This window comes from Camelina sativa, chromosome 4 (assembly GCF_000633955.1).
Source record: "Camelina sativa cultivar DH55 chromosome 4, Cs, whole genome shotgun sequence".
Lineage (NCBI taxonomy): Eukaryota > Viridiplantae > Streptophyta > Magnoliopsida > Brassicales > Brassicaceae > Camelina > Camelina sativa.
This window is the reverse complement of record NC_025688.1, coordinates 20,241,846-20,258,558: the sequence shown is the minus strand read 5'-3', so window position 1 is coordinate 20,258,558 and position 16,713 is coordinate 20,241,846. Positions and strand designations below refer to the sequence as shown.

At 37.6% G+C, this 16,713-nt stretch overlaps 5 protein-coding genes across 11 annotated transcripts in view; 1 reads left to right on the top strand and 4 right to left on the bottom strand.

Moving 5' to 3' along the window:
• The window catches only part of LOC104781412 (3-oxoacyl-[acyl-carrier-protein] reductase FabG-like), a 5,322-nt gene extending 163 nt beyond the window's left edge, over nucleotides 1-5,159 (bottom strand). The window contains exons 1-3 of one of the 4 annotated variants that reach the window (XM_019244799.1): nucleotides 4,796-5,159; nucleotides 4,629-4,693; nucleotides 3,642-4,435 (exon numbers count right to left, since the gene is read on the bottom strand). In XM_019244799.1, the coding sequence (XP_019100344.1) occupies nucleotides 3,642-4,435; nucleotides 4,629-4,646 (812 nt within the window). In that variant the 5' untranslated portion in view covers nucleotides 4,647-4,693; nucleotides 4,796-5,159. Of the gene's footprint in view, nucleotides 1-3,560; nucleotides 4,436-4,628; nucleotides 4,694-4,779 lie in introns of those variants that run through there. The other 3 variants (XM_010506083.2, XM_010506082.2, XM_010506084.2) reach the window with 3 other exon arrangements.
• On the top strand, nucleotides 10-3,576 carry LOC104781411 (ABC transporter B family member 20-like). The gene is made up of 5 exons (XM_019244798.1): nucleotides 10-27; nucleotides 122-462; nucleotides 608-1,389; nucleotides 1,481-1,722; nucleotides 1,954-3,576. Exons 2-5 carry the CDS (start codon nucleotides 143-145, stop codon nucleotides 3,181-3,183), a joined length of 2,574 nt encoding a protein of 857 aa, XP_019100343.1. The 5' UTR covers nucleotides 10-27; nucleotides 122-142; the 3' UTR covers nucleotides 3,184-3,576.
• Nucleotides 5,276-6,758, bottom strand: LOC104781408 (60S ribosomal protein L23a-2). The gene is made up of 4 exons (XM_010506079.2): nucleotides 6,658-6,758; nucleotides 6,510-6,554; nucleotides 5,672-6,035; nucleotides 5,276-5,577 (listed from the first exon to the last, which is right to left on the bottom strand). Exons 2-4 carry the CDS (start codon nucleotides 6,523-6,525, stop codon nucleotides 5,493-5,495), a joined length of 465 nt encoding a protein of 154 aa, XP_010504381.1. The 5' UTR covers nucleotides 6,526-6,554; nucleotides 6,658-6,758; the 3' UTR covers nucleotides 5,276-5,492.
• LOC104781407 (protein-tyrosine-phosphatase MKP1) lies at nucleotides 7,210-11,117 on the bottom strand. Of its 4 annotated transcripts, XM_010506078.2 has the most exons (6): nucleotides 10,992-11,117; nucleotides 10,834-10,897; nucleotides 8,653-10,665; nucleotides 8,147-8,571; nucleotides 7,727-7,886; nucleotides 7,210-7,516 (listed from the first exon to the last, which is right to left on the bottom strand). In XM_010506078.2, exons 3-5 carry the CDS (start codon nucleotides 10,454-10,456, stop codon nucleotides 7,830-7,832), a joined length of 2,286 nt encoding a protein of 761 aa, XP_010504380.1. In that variant the 5' UTR covers nucleotides 10,457-10,665; nucleotides 10,834-10,897; nucleotides 10,992-11,117; the 3' UTR covers nucleotides 7,210-7,516; nucleotides 7,727-7,829. The 4 variants fall into 4 exon arrangements, with proteins under 4 accessions (XP_010504380.1, XP_010504377.1, XP_010504378.1 ...); XM_010506075.2 differs by having other exon boundaries at nucleotides 8,147-10,665; XM_010506076.2 differs by having other exon boundaries at nucleotides 8,147-10,665; nucleotides 10,834-10,857; nucleotides 10,992-11,095.
• Nucleotides 15,114-16,713, bottom strand: part of LOC104781406 (beta-hexosaminidase 1) — a 6,168-nt gene continuing 4,568 nt past the window's right edge. Inside the window, exon 15 of the mRNA XM_010506074.2 lies at nucleotides 15,114-15,417. Within this exon, the coding sequence (XP_010504376.1) occupies nucleotides 15,242-15,417 (176 nt within the window). The 3' untranslated portion in view covers nucleotides 15,114-15,241. The remainder of the gene's footprint in view (nucleotides 15,418-16,713) is intronic.

Genomic DNA, 16,713 nt, shown 5'->3' with positions numbered 1-16,713 from the left:
TCACTTGAAAAAGGATATGAAACTCAGGTAGACATCATTTGAAAAAAGACTGTTATGAAATCCTGTTTTCTTTCAGTTGGTATTCAACATTGAAGTGGGAAATGCCTTGTTTGTCTTTTAGGTCGGGAGAGCCGGTTTATCAATGACAGAGGAGCAGAAAATAAAACTTTCGATTGCTAGAGCTGTGCTTTTGAACCCAACAATTCTTCTGCTAGATGAAGTAACTGGAGGACTAGACTTCGAAGCTGAAAGAATTGTTCAGGAGGCTCTCGATCTTCTGATGTTGGGACGGTCAACGATAATAATAGCCCGACGATTAAGTTTGATTAGAAATGCTGACTATATTGCCGTGATGGAGGAAGGTCAGCTCGTTGAAATGGGTACACACGATGAATTGATAAATCTTGGTGGGCTGTATGCTGAGCTTCTGAAGTGTGAAGAAGCAACAAAGCTTCCAAGAAGGTATGATAGCTTAGAACTTAATTATTAAGTCGTGTAGTAGTCATGTGGCAGACTATATGTTTGGGCATTGGTTTCTGTTGTTATAATCTCTAGGAGTGTGAATTTTCTGGTGCTTACTTGTGAAGGAATTTTTATGTTGGTCCAGGATGCCAGTTAGGAACTACAAGGAGTCTGCGGTGTTTCAGGTTGAGAGAGACTCGTCAGCTGACTGTGGCATCCAAGAACCATCATCACCCAAAATGATCAAGTCTCCATCTCTTCAGAGAGGTAATGGTGTGTTCCGTCCCCAGGACCTGTGTTTTAATACTGAAGAATCACCTAATGATCATAGCCCTGCACCTGAGAAAGTGGGGGAAAATGGCTTGCCTCTGGACGATGCTGATAAAGAGCCAACTATCAAAAGGCAAGATAGTTTCGAGATGAGGTTACCAGAACTTCCTAAAATTGATGTTCAGTGTCCCCGTCAAAAATCAAACGGTTCAGATCCTGAGTCCCCTGTTTCACCCCTTTTAACATCCGATCCTAAAAACGAGCGTTCTCATTCACAGACGTTTAGTCGTCCTCTTAGTTTTTCTGATGACACTACAGCAAATGGTAAGTGGGCTAAGGATGCTCAACACAAGAAGTCACCTTCATTTTGGAGGTTGGCACAGCTTAGTTTCCCAGAGTGGCTTTATGCTGTATTAGGGAGTCTTGGTGCTGCCATCTTTGGCTCTTTCAATCCTCTTCTGGCTTATGTCATTGCGTTGGTAGTGACAGAATATTATAAAAGCAAAGGAGGCCACCTGCGCGAGGAGGTTGACAAATGGTGTTTAATCATTGCCTGCATGGGGATTGTGACAGTTGTTGCCAATTTCTTGCAGCACTTCTATTTTGGCATAATGGGGGAGAAAATGACGGAGAGAGTTCGGAGGATGATGTTCTCAGGTATTGGAAATTTTTTACTCATTATAATTTACTTCACCAAATTTTAACTATTTTTACTTGCCTCAGTTCATTAATTTTCCTGATATTACAGCAATGCTGCGTAATGAAGTTGGATGGTTCGATGATGAAGAGAACAGTCCAGATACGTTATCCATGCGTTTAGCAAATGATGCTACTTTTGTCCGAGCTGCCTTCAGCAACAGGCTTTCAATATTTATTCAAGATAGTTTTGCCGTTATTGTTGCTCTTCTTATTGGGTTGCTGCTTGGTTGGCGTTTGGCCCTTGTTGCATTGGCAACTTTGCCAATTCTCACACTTTCTGCCATTGCTCAGGTTTGCATTGTTCCTTCTAGAATTTTTTTTGAAATTGAGTATTATATTTTAGTCAGTTTGTGTTCATTATCCCCTCTATGACATGTGTTTCTGATTTTGCAAACCTTCAAACTCAAGTAGAGATTTAGCATGTATCTCATTCTTTTTCCTCATTCTCAATGCACGTAGCTCAGAAATGTTTATTTATTCAGCAGACACAACATTCTAATCATCCCCAAAACGATTTTGCAGAAACTGTGGCTTGGCGGATTCTCAAAAGGCATACAGGAGATGCATAGAAAGGCATCTTTAGTCCTCGAGGATGCTGTTAGAAACATCTACACTGTTGTTGCTTTCTGTGCTGGTAACAAAGTGATGGAACTGTACAGGATGCAGCTCCAGCGGATACTCAGACAGAGCTTTCTCCATGGGATGGTCATTGGTTTTGCGTTTGGTTTCTCACAGTTTCTTCTTTTCGCCTGCAATGCGCTCCTCCTATGGTGCACTGCGTTATCTGTTAACCGCGGATATATGAAATTATCCACAGCTATAACAGAGTACATGGTTTTCTCATTTGCTACATTTGCCCTTGTCGAGCCATTTGGATTAGCACCGTACATCCTCAAGCGACGTAAGTCTCTCATTTCAGTTTTTGAGATCATAGATCGAGTCCCTACAATTGAACCAGATGATAACTCTGCTCTCAAACCGCCTAATGTCTACGGAAGCATTGAACTGAGGAACATCGACTTCTGCTACCCAACTCGACCCGAGGTACTTGTGCTGAGCAACTTCAGTCTGAAAATCAGTGGCGGACAGACCGTAGCTGTGGTTGGCGTTTCGGGTTCTGGAAAAAGCACAATAATCTCACTAGTAGAGAGATACTACGACCCAGTTGCTGGTCAAGTCCTACTAGATGGGAGAGACTTGAAGTTGTATAATTTGAGATGGTTGAGAAGCCACATGGGTTTGGTTCAGCAAGAACCCATAATCTTTTCCACAACAATCAGAGAGAATATCATATATGCAAGACATAATGCGAGTGAAGCTGAGATGAAGGAAGCAGCAAGAATTGCAAATGCTCACCATTTCATCAGCAGCTTACCTCACGGTTACGACACACATATCGGGATGAGAGGCGTGGAACTTACCCCGGGACAGAAACAGAGAATAGCGATAGCGCGGGTAGTGCTGAAGAATGCTCCCATCATCTTAATAGATGAAGCAAGCTCGTCTATCGAATCTGAATCGAGCCGGGTTGTGCAGGAGGCTCTTGACACATTGATAATGGGGAACAAAACAACGATTCTAATAGCACATAGAGCGGCTATGATGAGACATGTGGATAACATTGTGGTTCTCAATGGAGGGAGGATAGTAGAGGAAGGTACACATGATTCTTTAACAGCAAAGAATGGATTGTATGTCCGTTTGATGCAACCACATTTCGGTAAAGGTTTACGCCAACATCGACTAATATAGAGTTTGAGGCTCTCTCGATGATAGAAATGATTTTGGCATCTCTGATCAATAATTCCCGGGAGGGACAGCTAAATGCTAAAAAGGATTTATACAACCACGGTTAGTTCTGTAGCAGATAGTGCCTGTAGATGTAGATTTCCATGGTGTTCGACCTGCGTATTCTTTTTTTGGAGACGAAGCTTCAGAAGTAGGTCATGGTCATTGCTTCGTTCTCCAAGGTACTGTATATCGATTTTGTTCATTGAATCCGAAGATTTTAGAAGGGTTGGTAAATCATTCGGGAAAATGTTTATTTTGTCTTTTCCTTTATTTTTTGTGCTGGTTTGATCTTGTAAAAACTTTAATGATGTATGTAAAGTTTCTAAAGTGGTAGAGAATGTGTAAATGTATTCACTTATTATTGCACAAGATATGGGTTTAAAATTCAGAGAGATGAAAAAATGGGCACACCGGGCAATGTATTTCCGGAATCGACAATGTATGTGTTCCCGGACACATATTGAGAAGAGTCATGAATGAGATAGCGAACAAGAGAGGTAAGCCCGGGATCCACAGTTTGTTGCACCTTTAACGGGACAACACGCCCGGTCACGTTCTTCATCCACTCTTTCTGCAGGAGACTTTCTGTAATCTCTGACTTGAAAAGCCCCGGTGCGATCGAGTTTACTCTGATCTTGTGAACGCCTAACTCAAGTGTCATCATCCTCGACATAGTGTCAACTCCGCCTTTGGAACAAGCACATGCGAGTCCACCGGGCAACAACCCGCGGTGAAGCCCTGCGATCGATGAGATGTTTATCACCGAGCCACCGCGTTTAGCGTCACGCATCATAAGGCACACGTATTTGGAGACTAACCAAGGTCCGGTTAAGTTGGTCCTGAAGACTTTCTCCCACTCATCCTCTGACACATCCAAACTCGTCTTGACCTCGCCTCTGATTCCGGCATTGTTGATCAACACATCGATCTTTTCAAAGATTTCCCAAGCTTCCTTGACCGCTTTTTGAATTGTAGCTGCATCTGATGAAACGTCAAGCTCAACAGCTGCAGCTTGGATTCCAGTTGAGTTATAGCTGTTAATTTCAGAGCAGAGAGAGTTGAGTCGATCAACACGACGAGCTGCTGCGATAATCTTACAGCCAGCTTTAGCCAGATCAAGACAGATCTCTCTTCCTATACCAGAAGAAGCTCCTGTCACAAGAACCACTTTGTCTTTAAGTTCACACCATGGCTCCAATTGCCTCAACACCTGCTTCTCCCCAAAACAAAAAACAAACAAAAAAATCAAGTAATTTCAGATTACATAGACAGAAGAAACACACGATCGATAATCTCCATGGAATCATATGATGAAAAAAGATAACACAAAATCAAAATGCTAATCTCATAATTTTGAAGATAATAGAAGAAAAAGAAAGATGGGACATGAGAGAAAAGTATCTCACAGTTTGATGATTGCTCATATTTGTTTATCTGTCTTCGATGGATAAAGAGAAGCCCATAACATAGCCTTTATATATACAAAAATAAAAGAGTGTCAAAGAACAATACCATACTCCCAATTTAACATGTTTCACATAAGATGTTTTAGCGAACCCATATGTTAAAATACCGCGGTTCTAAAGACAAGACACCAACTCGAACACGTTCCCACAACAGGACGGTTTGTGCCCAATCCGTAGTTTTTAGGTCCCAATGAATATCATCCTTTCATTGCATATTATAAGAAGCTTAGTGCAATCATCACCAGATAACGTGGCTTAACAGATTCGTGTAACCCATCGCAAACTTATTATTAGGTTTTGATGATTTTATTTACCGACTATCAATCAATACCCGACATTAGGAGACTCAATGATGTTTCCTCTCTTATTTTGGCAACAAGCAAATAAACAATTCATATATGTATATACAGTATTGTAACGTTTTATAACCACGAATTTCTCGCGTACAGATTGGTAGTGCTCGGGCTCCACAACGGAGTGTTCAGTACTCTATCATTCAAAAATACCTAAATAAATTTATAATAAGATATGAAGACAATTGAATTTTGAGTTGGTTTAAAACTAAACCGGGATCATAGAGGTAGAAGAATAAAGAAAGAGATTGGAACAAGAACTAAAGAGAAGATACGGACTCATCAACAAATACCAAACCTAATAATCTTCGAATCCAAAGATAAAAAAGCATATAACAAAAGATAATATCTTAATTTCTCTAGCAAAACTGGAGACTATGGAAAAAGAAAAAGCAGAAGTCTGTTTTCAACCCGATAAAGTGAAATCACAGAGCTGACAGATGGATGAGATTTAGATGATCCCGATTTTGTTAGCCACGTCCAAAGCATCATAATCAGGAGTCAACCTCACATACGCTTTCTTCGTTCCATCGGGCCTGTAACAAAAAGATACATTATATAACATCATCTCTTCAAGTAAAAAAAACGAAAACTAAAGTGATGTTTTCAGTTTTCCAAGTGTGTTTTTACCTAATGAGGGTGTTGACTTTCTTGGTCTGAATGTCATACATCTTCTTGACAGCATCTTTGATCTTCTTCTTGTCAGCACGGATGTCAACAATGAAGACTAAGGTGTTGTTGTCTTCGATCTTCTTCATGGCAGACTCGGTAGTGAGAGGGTACTTGAGGATCTGGTAATGATCCAATTTGTTCCTTGGCGTCGCACTGAGTCGTGGGTACTTGGGATTCCTAGGAATGCTCAATGTCTTTGGCCTGTGGAAAGTCACCTTTGTCCTGATCTTCTTAGCAGACTTCTTAATGATCTGGCCAGATTTCACTGCTTTGGCAGCTTTCAAGGCCTTGGCCTTAGGGTCGGCCTTCTTGGTGACATCAACTGCAATAAACAATGGAGCATTGAACCAATTTGAAAAACTGAATTGTAAAACCTGAATTTGTATATGAACTATTCACGAATGCATATACATTTTAAACAACCGTCATAATCCCAAAAAACATTATGTTCAATACCATATCAAAGCTCAGACTCATTTCTAAAAAGACAGATCATAAAAAAAAGTTTTGCAAATCACAGAGAAACAAAGCACAAGATCAGATGAAACCATAACAGAGAAAGGTCACATCAGCACGAGAAAGAGAAGACGTAATGATCAAAACACGATATATTAACAGAGCCAGGCAAGAATCATACATTTCAGAAAGCTGTTCAGTTACAGTATTGGATATTGATAAATAAGCAATCGTGAATAGCAGCATACTTTGATGACGATTTGGAATCAAATTTACTAATCAAAGTAACAAGAAACAAAGCAGATAACAACGGAAAAAAAAAAAAAAAAAAAGGCCTCACCTTTAGCTGGAGCCATTACTCAAAGATAGATCCTTTCAACGAAATCTGCAAAAACCCAGAAAATCAAATCAGTAAAGAAAATGATAGCAATTGAAAGCTGAGAAGAAGGGGTTAGAACGGGAGATCGAGAGTGATGAGAAGGACGAACCTGAGCGGCGAAACAGAAGAAACCCTAAAAAATCAGCAGCTTCGAAGTCGCTCTGAGGTTTTTTTATTTATTTGTAAAGGTGAAGTGAAAATGAAATCAAAGAGTAAACCCTAGATTGATTCCATTTTGGGCCTTGAATACAGTAATGGGCTTCTTTTATATGAGCCCAATTAGAAACTAGGTTAAAAAATTGATGAAGTGATGAAATTTACTACAAGAAGATTTTGTGAACGTATTCATTGTACAAATAGAAACTGAAACTAAAAAGTAAAAAAACCAAGATTGGGACATCAAACTGTTGATGCTTATTCTAACCAAATCCTTCTTTAATTTTGAGTTTTAGAAAAACATGTCTCATGAATGGAATAAAATCTACATGTACAGTAGACACACCAATTGAGGCCTTGAGGAGAAACAGAAATGACATTTTGTTTGGTTTTACAGTTTTACAGTTTTAGAGAGAGAAAAAAAGAGAACTTTGTGCAAAAACGAAATTGGAGGGCAAGGAAAACAGTAGTAAAAGAAAAGGACTTAATGTGATAGAAATTGGAGTTAAGTGTTTAAGAAGGTAATTATTCAATTAGACTTCAAAACCTACAGAGTTCTTTACTTGAATAAACGAAAAGGAAAAGTTTAACAAAAAAAAAACTATTGTGGCTGAGCTGTATTTGTAAACATTTGTAACAAGTCCATTATCTAAAATCCTCATAAAGCCCTACCTTACAGTTTTATATCTGATAATGCTAACAATGGCCCTTGAGGACTTAATGTGATAGAAGTTGTTTTTTTTCCTCACTGTACAAGAGAGCTGTTTCCCTCCTTCCAACATCAACTTCCATAAGCACAGAGAGAAAGCTCTCTGCATCAGACGTTAAACAGAAAAAACAATAAGGTTTATGAGAATTTTGTAAACCGATCATTCGAGCTTTTATGTTTTTTGTTCCAACCATCCTCAACTCAAATCAATAATAATAAGACAGCAAATAAACATAATCCATAAGTGACGATCAAGATGGGATGAAATTGTAAGGAAACAGTATTAGGAACTGCGTTCAGATAAATTTCTCACCTAAGCTGAATGGAATACTTGGAAAGTATTGAAGTCGAAGGAATCTGTGAAAGAAAAAGAAAAAAAAAAAACAGAGTAAATGTGTAGAACTTGCGGGCTGGTGCTATAGCACACTCAGCAGTGCAAGAAACTCTGTCTGATCCTCAGCTTCCCTAACTATCTGTGAACAAAAAGAGAAGCAAGTTATCAGTTACACACATCAAAAGGATCATAACAAGTTGAAACCATGCAAACACTACAAGATAAATCAGTACATACAACTGCTGAAATCATATGGTTCTATATCTTCAGTAATGAAAGTGCTGGGACTGTAATTTTCATCTTCGAATTTAGTTTGGTTGGATAAGACATGGCGAAGATGACCAAGCAGACTTTAAAACTACTAAAAAATATCAGAGCATCTCAGATTTTGGCAATTACCTTTATAGGGGTATCTTTTGGCAAGTCCATCTGAGACAAAATGGATTCACCAACCTGTATCCAATCAACATTCTCCCCAATGTCCGCCGCTTTGTTGCTATCTATTAGAGAACAGTTGTTATCAAAAGAGAATGACTTTCCTATCCAAATGTACAAAATCCTACTACCCGTTTCTCCTACAGCATCACTTGGCAACGGGATTGCTATAACAGATTCTGAATCTAAGCAACCTCTGCTCAGTTCTGTAATCATCTCCATACTTGGCCACCGACATGCTAAAGGCTGGCCCAAGTTATCACCTCCCGATTTGTGTTTATCAGATCTACTGCGACTGATCAAGGATATCATTTCCTTCTGTGGCAAATCTGAATCTGCAGTTCTCTCTTTGCAGTCACTTGCTGTATTTAGATCGCCATTTCTAATACCTTCCAAGTTGAAGACTATGTCAATGTTATCATCCGGGTGTAAAGTAAAAGCAGGTGTGCCTCTGTTGGAATCAACCAAACCTGGTAACTTCAGAGATCCTTTCAGACTACCTCTACGCTCTGCAAGAGAGGGTGAAGCCTTTCTATTTGGCGACGGTTCAATGTAAGGCTGTGGAGAATTATTGACACCACGAGATTCTTTAGGAGAAGTCTGGGATGGAAGGAGAGACAGGCTGGAAAATTTCGGCAATGTCAACGATGGTGGAATAGAAGAAGATCTCAAGGACGAGCGCCCAGATGATTGTGAGAAACTCTTTAAGCTATTGCCTGAATTTGTTGAACATACAGAATCCGGAGAAAGGAAAGGAGGCGATGCAGATGACGATGAAGAAGTTGTTGAGGAAGGTGAGGCTGATGAATGCACGATCATCATCGAATCAGAATAGACCCTCGACAGAGGCGTTTTGGAGACATACCGAAAACCCTTCTCAAACCTTGATGCAAACTTACATTTCAATGAGCTCCAACTGTTTTCCCTAGCAGGAAGATGAGTCTCATGTTCGTTGTTGGATGAAGCTAAAGTTGGCACAAAACCTCCCTCGATGGCTTTCTGGAAAATCTCAAAATCCAGATTATATGCGTCGACCTTCCTGTCACCTGGTTGAATTTTAACCACCGAGCCCCCGATCATAGGTAAAATACTTGCAAAAGCGTCCCAGTAATAAGCAGGCTCATCGCCTTCTCTGACGACCATAATAGGTGCTTCCACTTTCTCATATCGAGCAATCTGACAAACAGCAGCTTTTGCATCTCTTTCCATGATGGTTTCACACTGCCTACCAACCCAAATGTAAATCGCAGAAGGTAAATGAATGATAAATGCACCTCTTGAATCCAGAGAAGACGGGCATGGATCATTCAACAGTTTTGGAACAAGATGCAAAGGATCATAAGGAGAGTGTGGAGACATTCTGTACATCCTAAGTAAGGAAGTAGGGCTTAGCGGGAACGCATGAACCCTCTTTTGGCACTGTAACAATTGGCAAGCAAAGCCCATGTTAGGATCAGCAATACCTCTAGCAGACTTTACATACTGAAATGCATCGTCGAAACTTTGCCCTTCTCTCCACATCAGATATGCAATTACCAACGAGGTAGATCGTGAAACTCCTTGACAACAATGAACAAAGATCCTTCCACTTTGCTCCCTCACGTCTTCAAAGTAGTCAAACACATCGTACAGAATACTAGTTATATCCTCTGACGGACTATCCTGTAACCACAGGGATCTGTAACAAAAATCAGACTTGAAGTATTCCGGACAGATAAAACCAACGCAGTTCAGGATATGCGTGATCCCATTGTTTTTCAATATATTCTTATCTTTTGCCACAGCATCTCCTCCCACGTATATATGGTCAGCAACCTTTGAACACTCTTTATCAAAGTAAGCAATCTTCTCCCTCTTAGCTAGACCAGCGCTCTTATCTGAGACCCGCTGCTGCGTTGATGACAAATCGAGCTTCAATCTCTCCCCGGTTGTTTTGTTCCCGCTAGGTGTTGGTGGATGAGGCCACTCACCAACATCATCCGAACCCGCCTTAGGCCACTCATCTAAGCTCCTCCTAGAAATGGAAAGAGGCTGCAACGGTGGCAAACAAGCTCTAGCCTTGCTGTTGTGATGGGAACGAGGAGTTAAAGGAGGAGGTGGGCATCTACGACCGGGGCCAGAACTGTTAGGACAGGGAATGTTGAGACTTTGCTCCTCACCCTCGGAAACTTGTGATGCAGTCCGTGAAGCAGACCAAGAGGCAGAACGCCAAAACAATTTCTTAGAACCAGGAGGAGGCTCATCATTCCCCATGGCATCCTCTCTTCCCACCATCCAATCTATTTATCTCAGAAAGACTTTAAAAACTTTTATCCCCAACACACACACAAAAATTCCAACTTTGTTCCTCACAACAACATCTACTGTAAACCAAAGATCTTTGCTTCTCCCATATTACTTCAGTGATAAATCCACATCTGATCTAACAATTAACCATCAAGCTCTCTCACGAATCAAATCAGTCTATCCCAGACTTTAAAACCCTAAAACAAAACAAAATAACAAGAGAGAAGAGCCCAGTATCAGATCAAACACGACAAAAGAAGATAGATAAACACGCATAAGAAGGAAACAACTCTGACCATACGATTTCACAATTCAGGAAAGAAAAAAGAGATTATAACCAAATTCAATAAGACCAGAATTAATACCTCGAGAAAGGACGATACAGAAACCTGAATTATTAAAAAAACGGAAACAGAAGAAACTGAGAATCTGAAAAGATGATGACAAAAAGGGGGATGAAGCAATTCTCCTGGGTTGGTTATATATAGAAATGAGAGTTAAAGGAGAGAGATTTGGAACTTACGGAGTGAGGAGGATTAAGAGAGCCGTCAAAGTTTGGATCTTTTTATTTTTTTCTTTAGAGAAGAGAAGAGAGAGAATGGGGGCAATAACAAAAGCTGAAGATTGAAGAAGAAGAAGAAGAAGAAAGAACACAACAAAAGGGAAAGATGGGAAGTGGGAGAAAACAGTAATTTTTTTTTTAATTATACCAAAATAATAATTCGTTTTTTACCTTTTCTATTATTATTTTACTTATTTTTGAGGCATATTATAAAGTAACTGTGACGATTAAATTAATTATTGATAATTATCTCCTGATTTGAATTTTTATAGAAACGCGTTGAAACCTTTGAAACCAATTTTTCAGCATTTTTCATTTATTGCTTGTCAAAAACATAATTAAATTTATTTAGAGTTTCTCATGTTTTAACTCTACAGTTAGTTTCTTTACATGAAAGTAATTACTACTAAGTTAACTTTGGATTTCTTTGGTCAACTATACCTTTTTTTAACATACAAATTAAACCTGCTTTAATTACCATTTTCAGTCTTACTTGTTTAATCAAAGCATTAATTACCATCCAATTCAAAAAAAAATGCTAAATACAAAAAATAACTGCTTCATTTTGAATTTTCTTTTTCTCCAAAATTTATTAAGAAGACTAAAATAAATTTTGATGAATTAAAATAACTTAAAAGCATGATGATACTGATCATTATTGAGTAGACCAGACATTTTTCTTAATAACTTTCCCCCGTGATAATTGACAGTGATGATTGTTGTTTTATTTATTCTCTATTTTTGTCTTGTTTGCAATATTATTATTATTTGTTGTGTCTTTTCACTTCGATAAGAAATATAAACTTTTCTTTCATCGAAACAAAATATTTTTTTCCGCATAGACTTGAAACATACTATACTCTTTTTGTTTGTTCTATTTTAACTACTACGTCGCATTAATATTTAATTAGTAACCACATTTACTAATATTGACAAGTCCAAGGGGAATGAATAATACGATTGTGTTATCAAAGTCATGTTTTGGAACACGATAAACTATTTTGATACGACTGCAATAAGACCAAAAAAAAAGGATTGTGGTTCGTTGAATGTGGCATTGGCCTTATTCGATCTGCATTATTACATTTTTTCTGACGTTTAAAGTGTGTTATGAACATATTTTAATACAAATCTAGAACACAATTCTAGTCTCTATAGTTTTTTTATCTATCACTACTGTTTGGTTACCTTTTTTTCACTTTTTGTTTTGTTTTATTTTTACTATTTGGTTATACTTATGCCGCTTTATGACAAATATTTATTCTGCGTCGTTCATATAACGTTTTCTACCAATATCACCACTCGAAATTTCGAATCATAATGTCAGTGGTTTGAATAACAATATAATTAGTAAAAAAAAAACAGACGTCAAAAGTTTTAGTGAAAAGTAGTTTTGAAAGCAATTGCAAGTTTCTTGTGTTGACCAGGCCGTGTGCAGTAGTTTATTTTGTTTCCAAAAAGATTCTCAGTACTGGTCAATGTATGTGATCAATAATATTTCAGGCATCAAATTTACCTTAAATGTTATAGGATTTTTAGGCATGAAATATGTATTATGTATCCTATTAGTGTTGTTTGATACTTTTCATGTGAATATACAAAAACAATTGCTAATATATTTATGAATTCCCTATATTTATAAGCAAACTGAATCTTAAAACTTTATTTTTTTTCTTAAAGAAAACTAGTAGGTGAATTACAAATAAACTATGTAGTATGTTTTTAAAAAAAATTACACTGAAATACTAAAAAAAGTATTCATTTAAACAATCTTCTCTATTAATGTGTGCACCCTTAATTTGTATCTTCTAGGTTTCTCTTCTCTTAGCTCCCTTAGTAGTTTCTCTCCAATCTCCATGTTTCATCCTAAACAAAACGCTGTGCTTTCCTCTCTTACATGCAAAGAACTCAGCTTAGTCATGTTAATTTTACTTACCCTTCTTGCTCAACTGTATTCACAAATTTAGCGTTACTTTTTCCAGTTAAAGGCCAACATGCATTTTTTATTGGTTTTCTTTAGTGGATTGAGCCAGGCCAAAACTGAGCCTGACCTTGAACCAGAGATTGCAGTAATATCGCTCTTTGGAAAAAAGGTGAAAATAAAGGTTGATGAAAGAGCCAGTCCTCTGAAGTTTCAATTTGCATGTGTCTTTGACTCTTTGAATAGTCTATTGTTCGAAGCAACACATAATCTTACTCGATTAAAGAAAATTAATATTGTTGTTTGAGATATAAGAAATAGAAAAGACTGATGAAATCATGAAAGTGATGATCTCTTCTGAATTTTTTTTATACATAAACTTTATGAAGAATATAGTGTTATCATGTTCTTTCAACGTTTTTTCTATACTCACATCGTTAGTAAATTTTGATTTTTTCACGTTTTGAATTTTATTGTGTTGGTGTATAATATACACATTTACTCATAACTAAAACGTACGTACGTGTGCAATTTATAAAACATAAATTTTGTTATAACTTTTTAGAATCCTCTCTAAGCTAGAAGCCTCTAATTCGTATAGTTACACCATTAATGAACCTCGCACAACCCTACGATATCACGACTTAGTAAAGATAACTAACTGTTTGTTAGAAAAGATAAGAGTAGAACTAGTCAAAACCATATAATTTTTAATGTGAGATATAATCCAACGTTGGATTTTCTTGAGAATTTAAGGACGCAGTCGCTGTTGTTGATGTTCTTCTTTGGTCAACAATTGTAACCTACACGTCGTCGTCAATGCAATTTGATAATCTTTTTACTTTTTTCCACAATGCCATATTTGTCTCTAAGAAAATGATTTAATACTATATAGCTTGCTGAACTATCATTGTTTTTAACCAAAAACGTCATAGCTAAATTACATGTGGACTTGACTGAGTTCGTATTTCAGTATTTGAGCTTATAGTTTACGTTGATATTAAACTAAAACGTCTTCCTTCCTTAGGAAGCTATAGATAGAGCTTTAAATTTCAATCATTTTCTAAAATTTCGAAGCGTAATAACTTAGAACACGAAAGCATACATTAAAAAAAAACGAAAACAATTCACAGTCATATAAAGGTATAGAGGTTTACACCACAGACTTCTGCTTGGAAAAGTCCAAGCTAACGCTTTTCTATTTATTCTTATAACACAAAACAATGATTACAAGAACAAATCTAAGCACTCTTCTCTTTTCTATCTAACTAACCCAAGTCTAGATCTAAGAACCCAAGTCTAGATCTAAGAGAAGAACAACACTCACCTTCTTAGCTATTGATTGATTAGCTTCGAAGTATACAATCTCTCACAAAAGGTTTCTCAAAGTGTTAAAAACCCTACGACTACATTTTCTTAGTATTTTATACTAAACACTCAAAACCCTAACATGAAGATCTTCGAATCTTCGTCTAAGGCAAATACTTGTTCGCCAAGGTCTCACATTCCTTAATCATCAAGTGAGATATTCTCCGAATATATCATCTCCCAAATCAACTTTATCTCCATACACAGACAGTGACACGTCAGCTATGCCTCCTTGTCACACCTCACTCATTCGTTCCTAGGTGCAGCTTCATGTGTCCTCACAGTTCCTTGTCCCAACAGCGCTCTGCTGCAACTGCATCTTCAGTTATATTTACCACTATTAAACCTATTAAAAATTACAGATTCTGATGAGATTAAAATATCCATTTTTAATTTTTGCTAGTTCATATTTCAACATTATATATCAGATTGGTCAATAAACAAAATATTACAATAGTGAGGAATCTTTAATTTTTTTCTAGTGTCTACAAAGTCAATGTTTTGTGGTAATTAGAGCGACGCGTCGTGTGTATATCATACGATCGAAGAGCTCTGATACCATAACAAACTCAATCATGCATCTTCTGTAACAAACTCGAGAGAGAGAGTTACTAGGTTTCTCTTTTAAGTCAACTGTACGAAATTAATGTTCTTTAGTTATAGCTTCAAGTGTGGAAGTAAACCTAACATAAGCTTAGTTCTAAGTTCTACTGACTCTCTACTAACAATAGTTTGGATCGTAATTTAATTTCTGATGTTCTCATGATTCATTCTTATTGCAAAGACAGAAGAAAGAAAAAAAAAGGAAAGCCAACTTTGATTTGAGAAATTAAGAGAAGCACTCAGTTAAGAATAACAAATGCAACAACCATATTTCAGACAAGAGAGACATTACATATACAATGAGAAGAAATGTTTTGGATCACTGAGCATAGCAAGAGCCAGGTCCCGATGGCGGTCTTCGCGCGTAAAAGTTATCAACTGGAGCCGCTGGAACCCCGCGGTTATTCAGTAGACATCTGAAGTAGTGTAGACGTGGCAATGCGGTTAACGTTATGTTCCCCTTTGACACTGCCTCTCTGGTGCTCCACATCCGTTCTGTTTCACCAACGATAACGATTTAGGACAATATCAAATCCGAACTGAGACCATTAAAATGTACAGAGGTAAAGATCACGTAGATTTTACCTGCAGCTGCTGCAGCACGTGGCCAAATAGTCTGAAGGACAACGGATGTATCAGCTGTTTCACCCCACATGCAAACTTCTCCTCCAATTACAAGCTTTTGCTGAGAAGTCTCATTGATCCCATGTAGAGGCTCGGTGTTATAAACCTCGTCCCACGGAACATCTAGATGGTCAAGGTACCAATATCCTTGGTTACTGAAAATGCATCTGAATCCTTTTGCTACCGCTTTTTGACATATATCAGACACTAGCCTGCAACGAGATTTAGACAGCGGTTTTGACATATATCATACAAAACTATGACAAGATCAGACGAAGACTTCTGTTTTCAATGGTTTCTTACCAATTGTGCACCACAGTCCGGGGATCAAGATATTTTCCAAAGGAACTGAATGTTTCTTCCCTGGGATCATTCCATAGTATTCATGTCAATCTTTTGGATTTTGAAGCCAAACATAACAGACATTATTGAAGCTAGAACTGTAACACCTTTTCCATTTATCATATATATAAGTTTGAATCAATCATTGCAGTAAGAATAGGTTTGAAGAACTTGACAGATAATGCAATCTTTGTAAAAAGATTGTACCAGTTGACAGGTGTCCAATTTTTCGAAATAGCTATCTGTTGCGCTCGGAGTACAAAGTATTTATATGCATCCTTAGTCGTGAAGTTGCGACCCTGAAGCCTGCAGTTGAGAATGATGAACATATCAAGCAAAAGGGGAAGGTGAAATGTGACAAACAAGCAAGAGTTTCTATATCAATTAGCTAACGTATTTAATTAACGAGACAAGAGTGGGAGAGTCAAGATTGTACCATTCTTTAACATGAGTTGTGTTTTTCCAGCAATCTGCCAGACAAGAAACCGAGAAGTGAAGCTCTTAAGAGAAGCAAAAACACATGACTAGATGACATGGAAGCAGAGGGTGTGAAACAACTAACCCGTATTAACTTCATCACCACCTAAGTGGAATAGCTCAAATGGGAATATCTTTCTCATATCTGTTACAAACCGAAACACAAGAGAAAATATGAGAATCTAAAAAGGACATACAAATAAATGTGCATATTACATAATAGCACACACAAATCAAAATGCAAGACATATAATGCTGGATGGATCAAGATTTCCTAATAACTTTTTGCCGCATCTCAAGATTAACTTGTTCTTTACAAGATTAATACTAAATGGATTAGAAAACTAG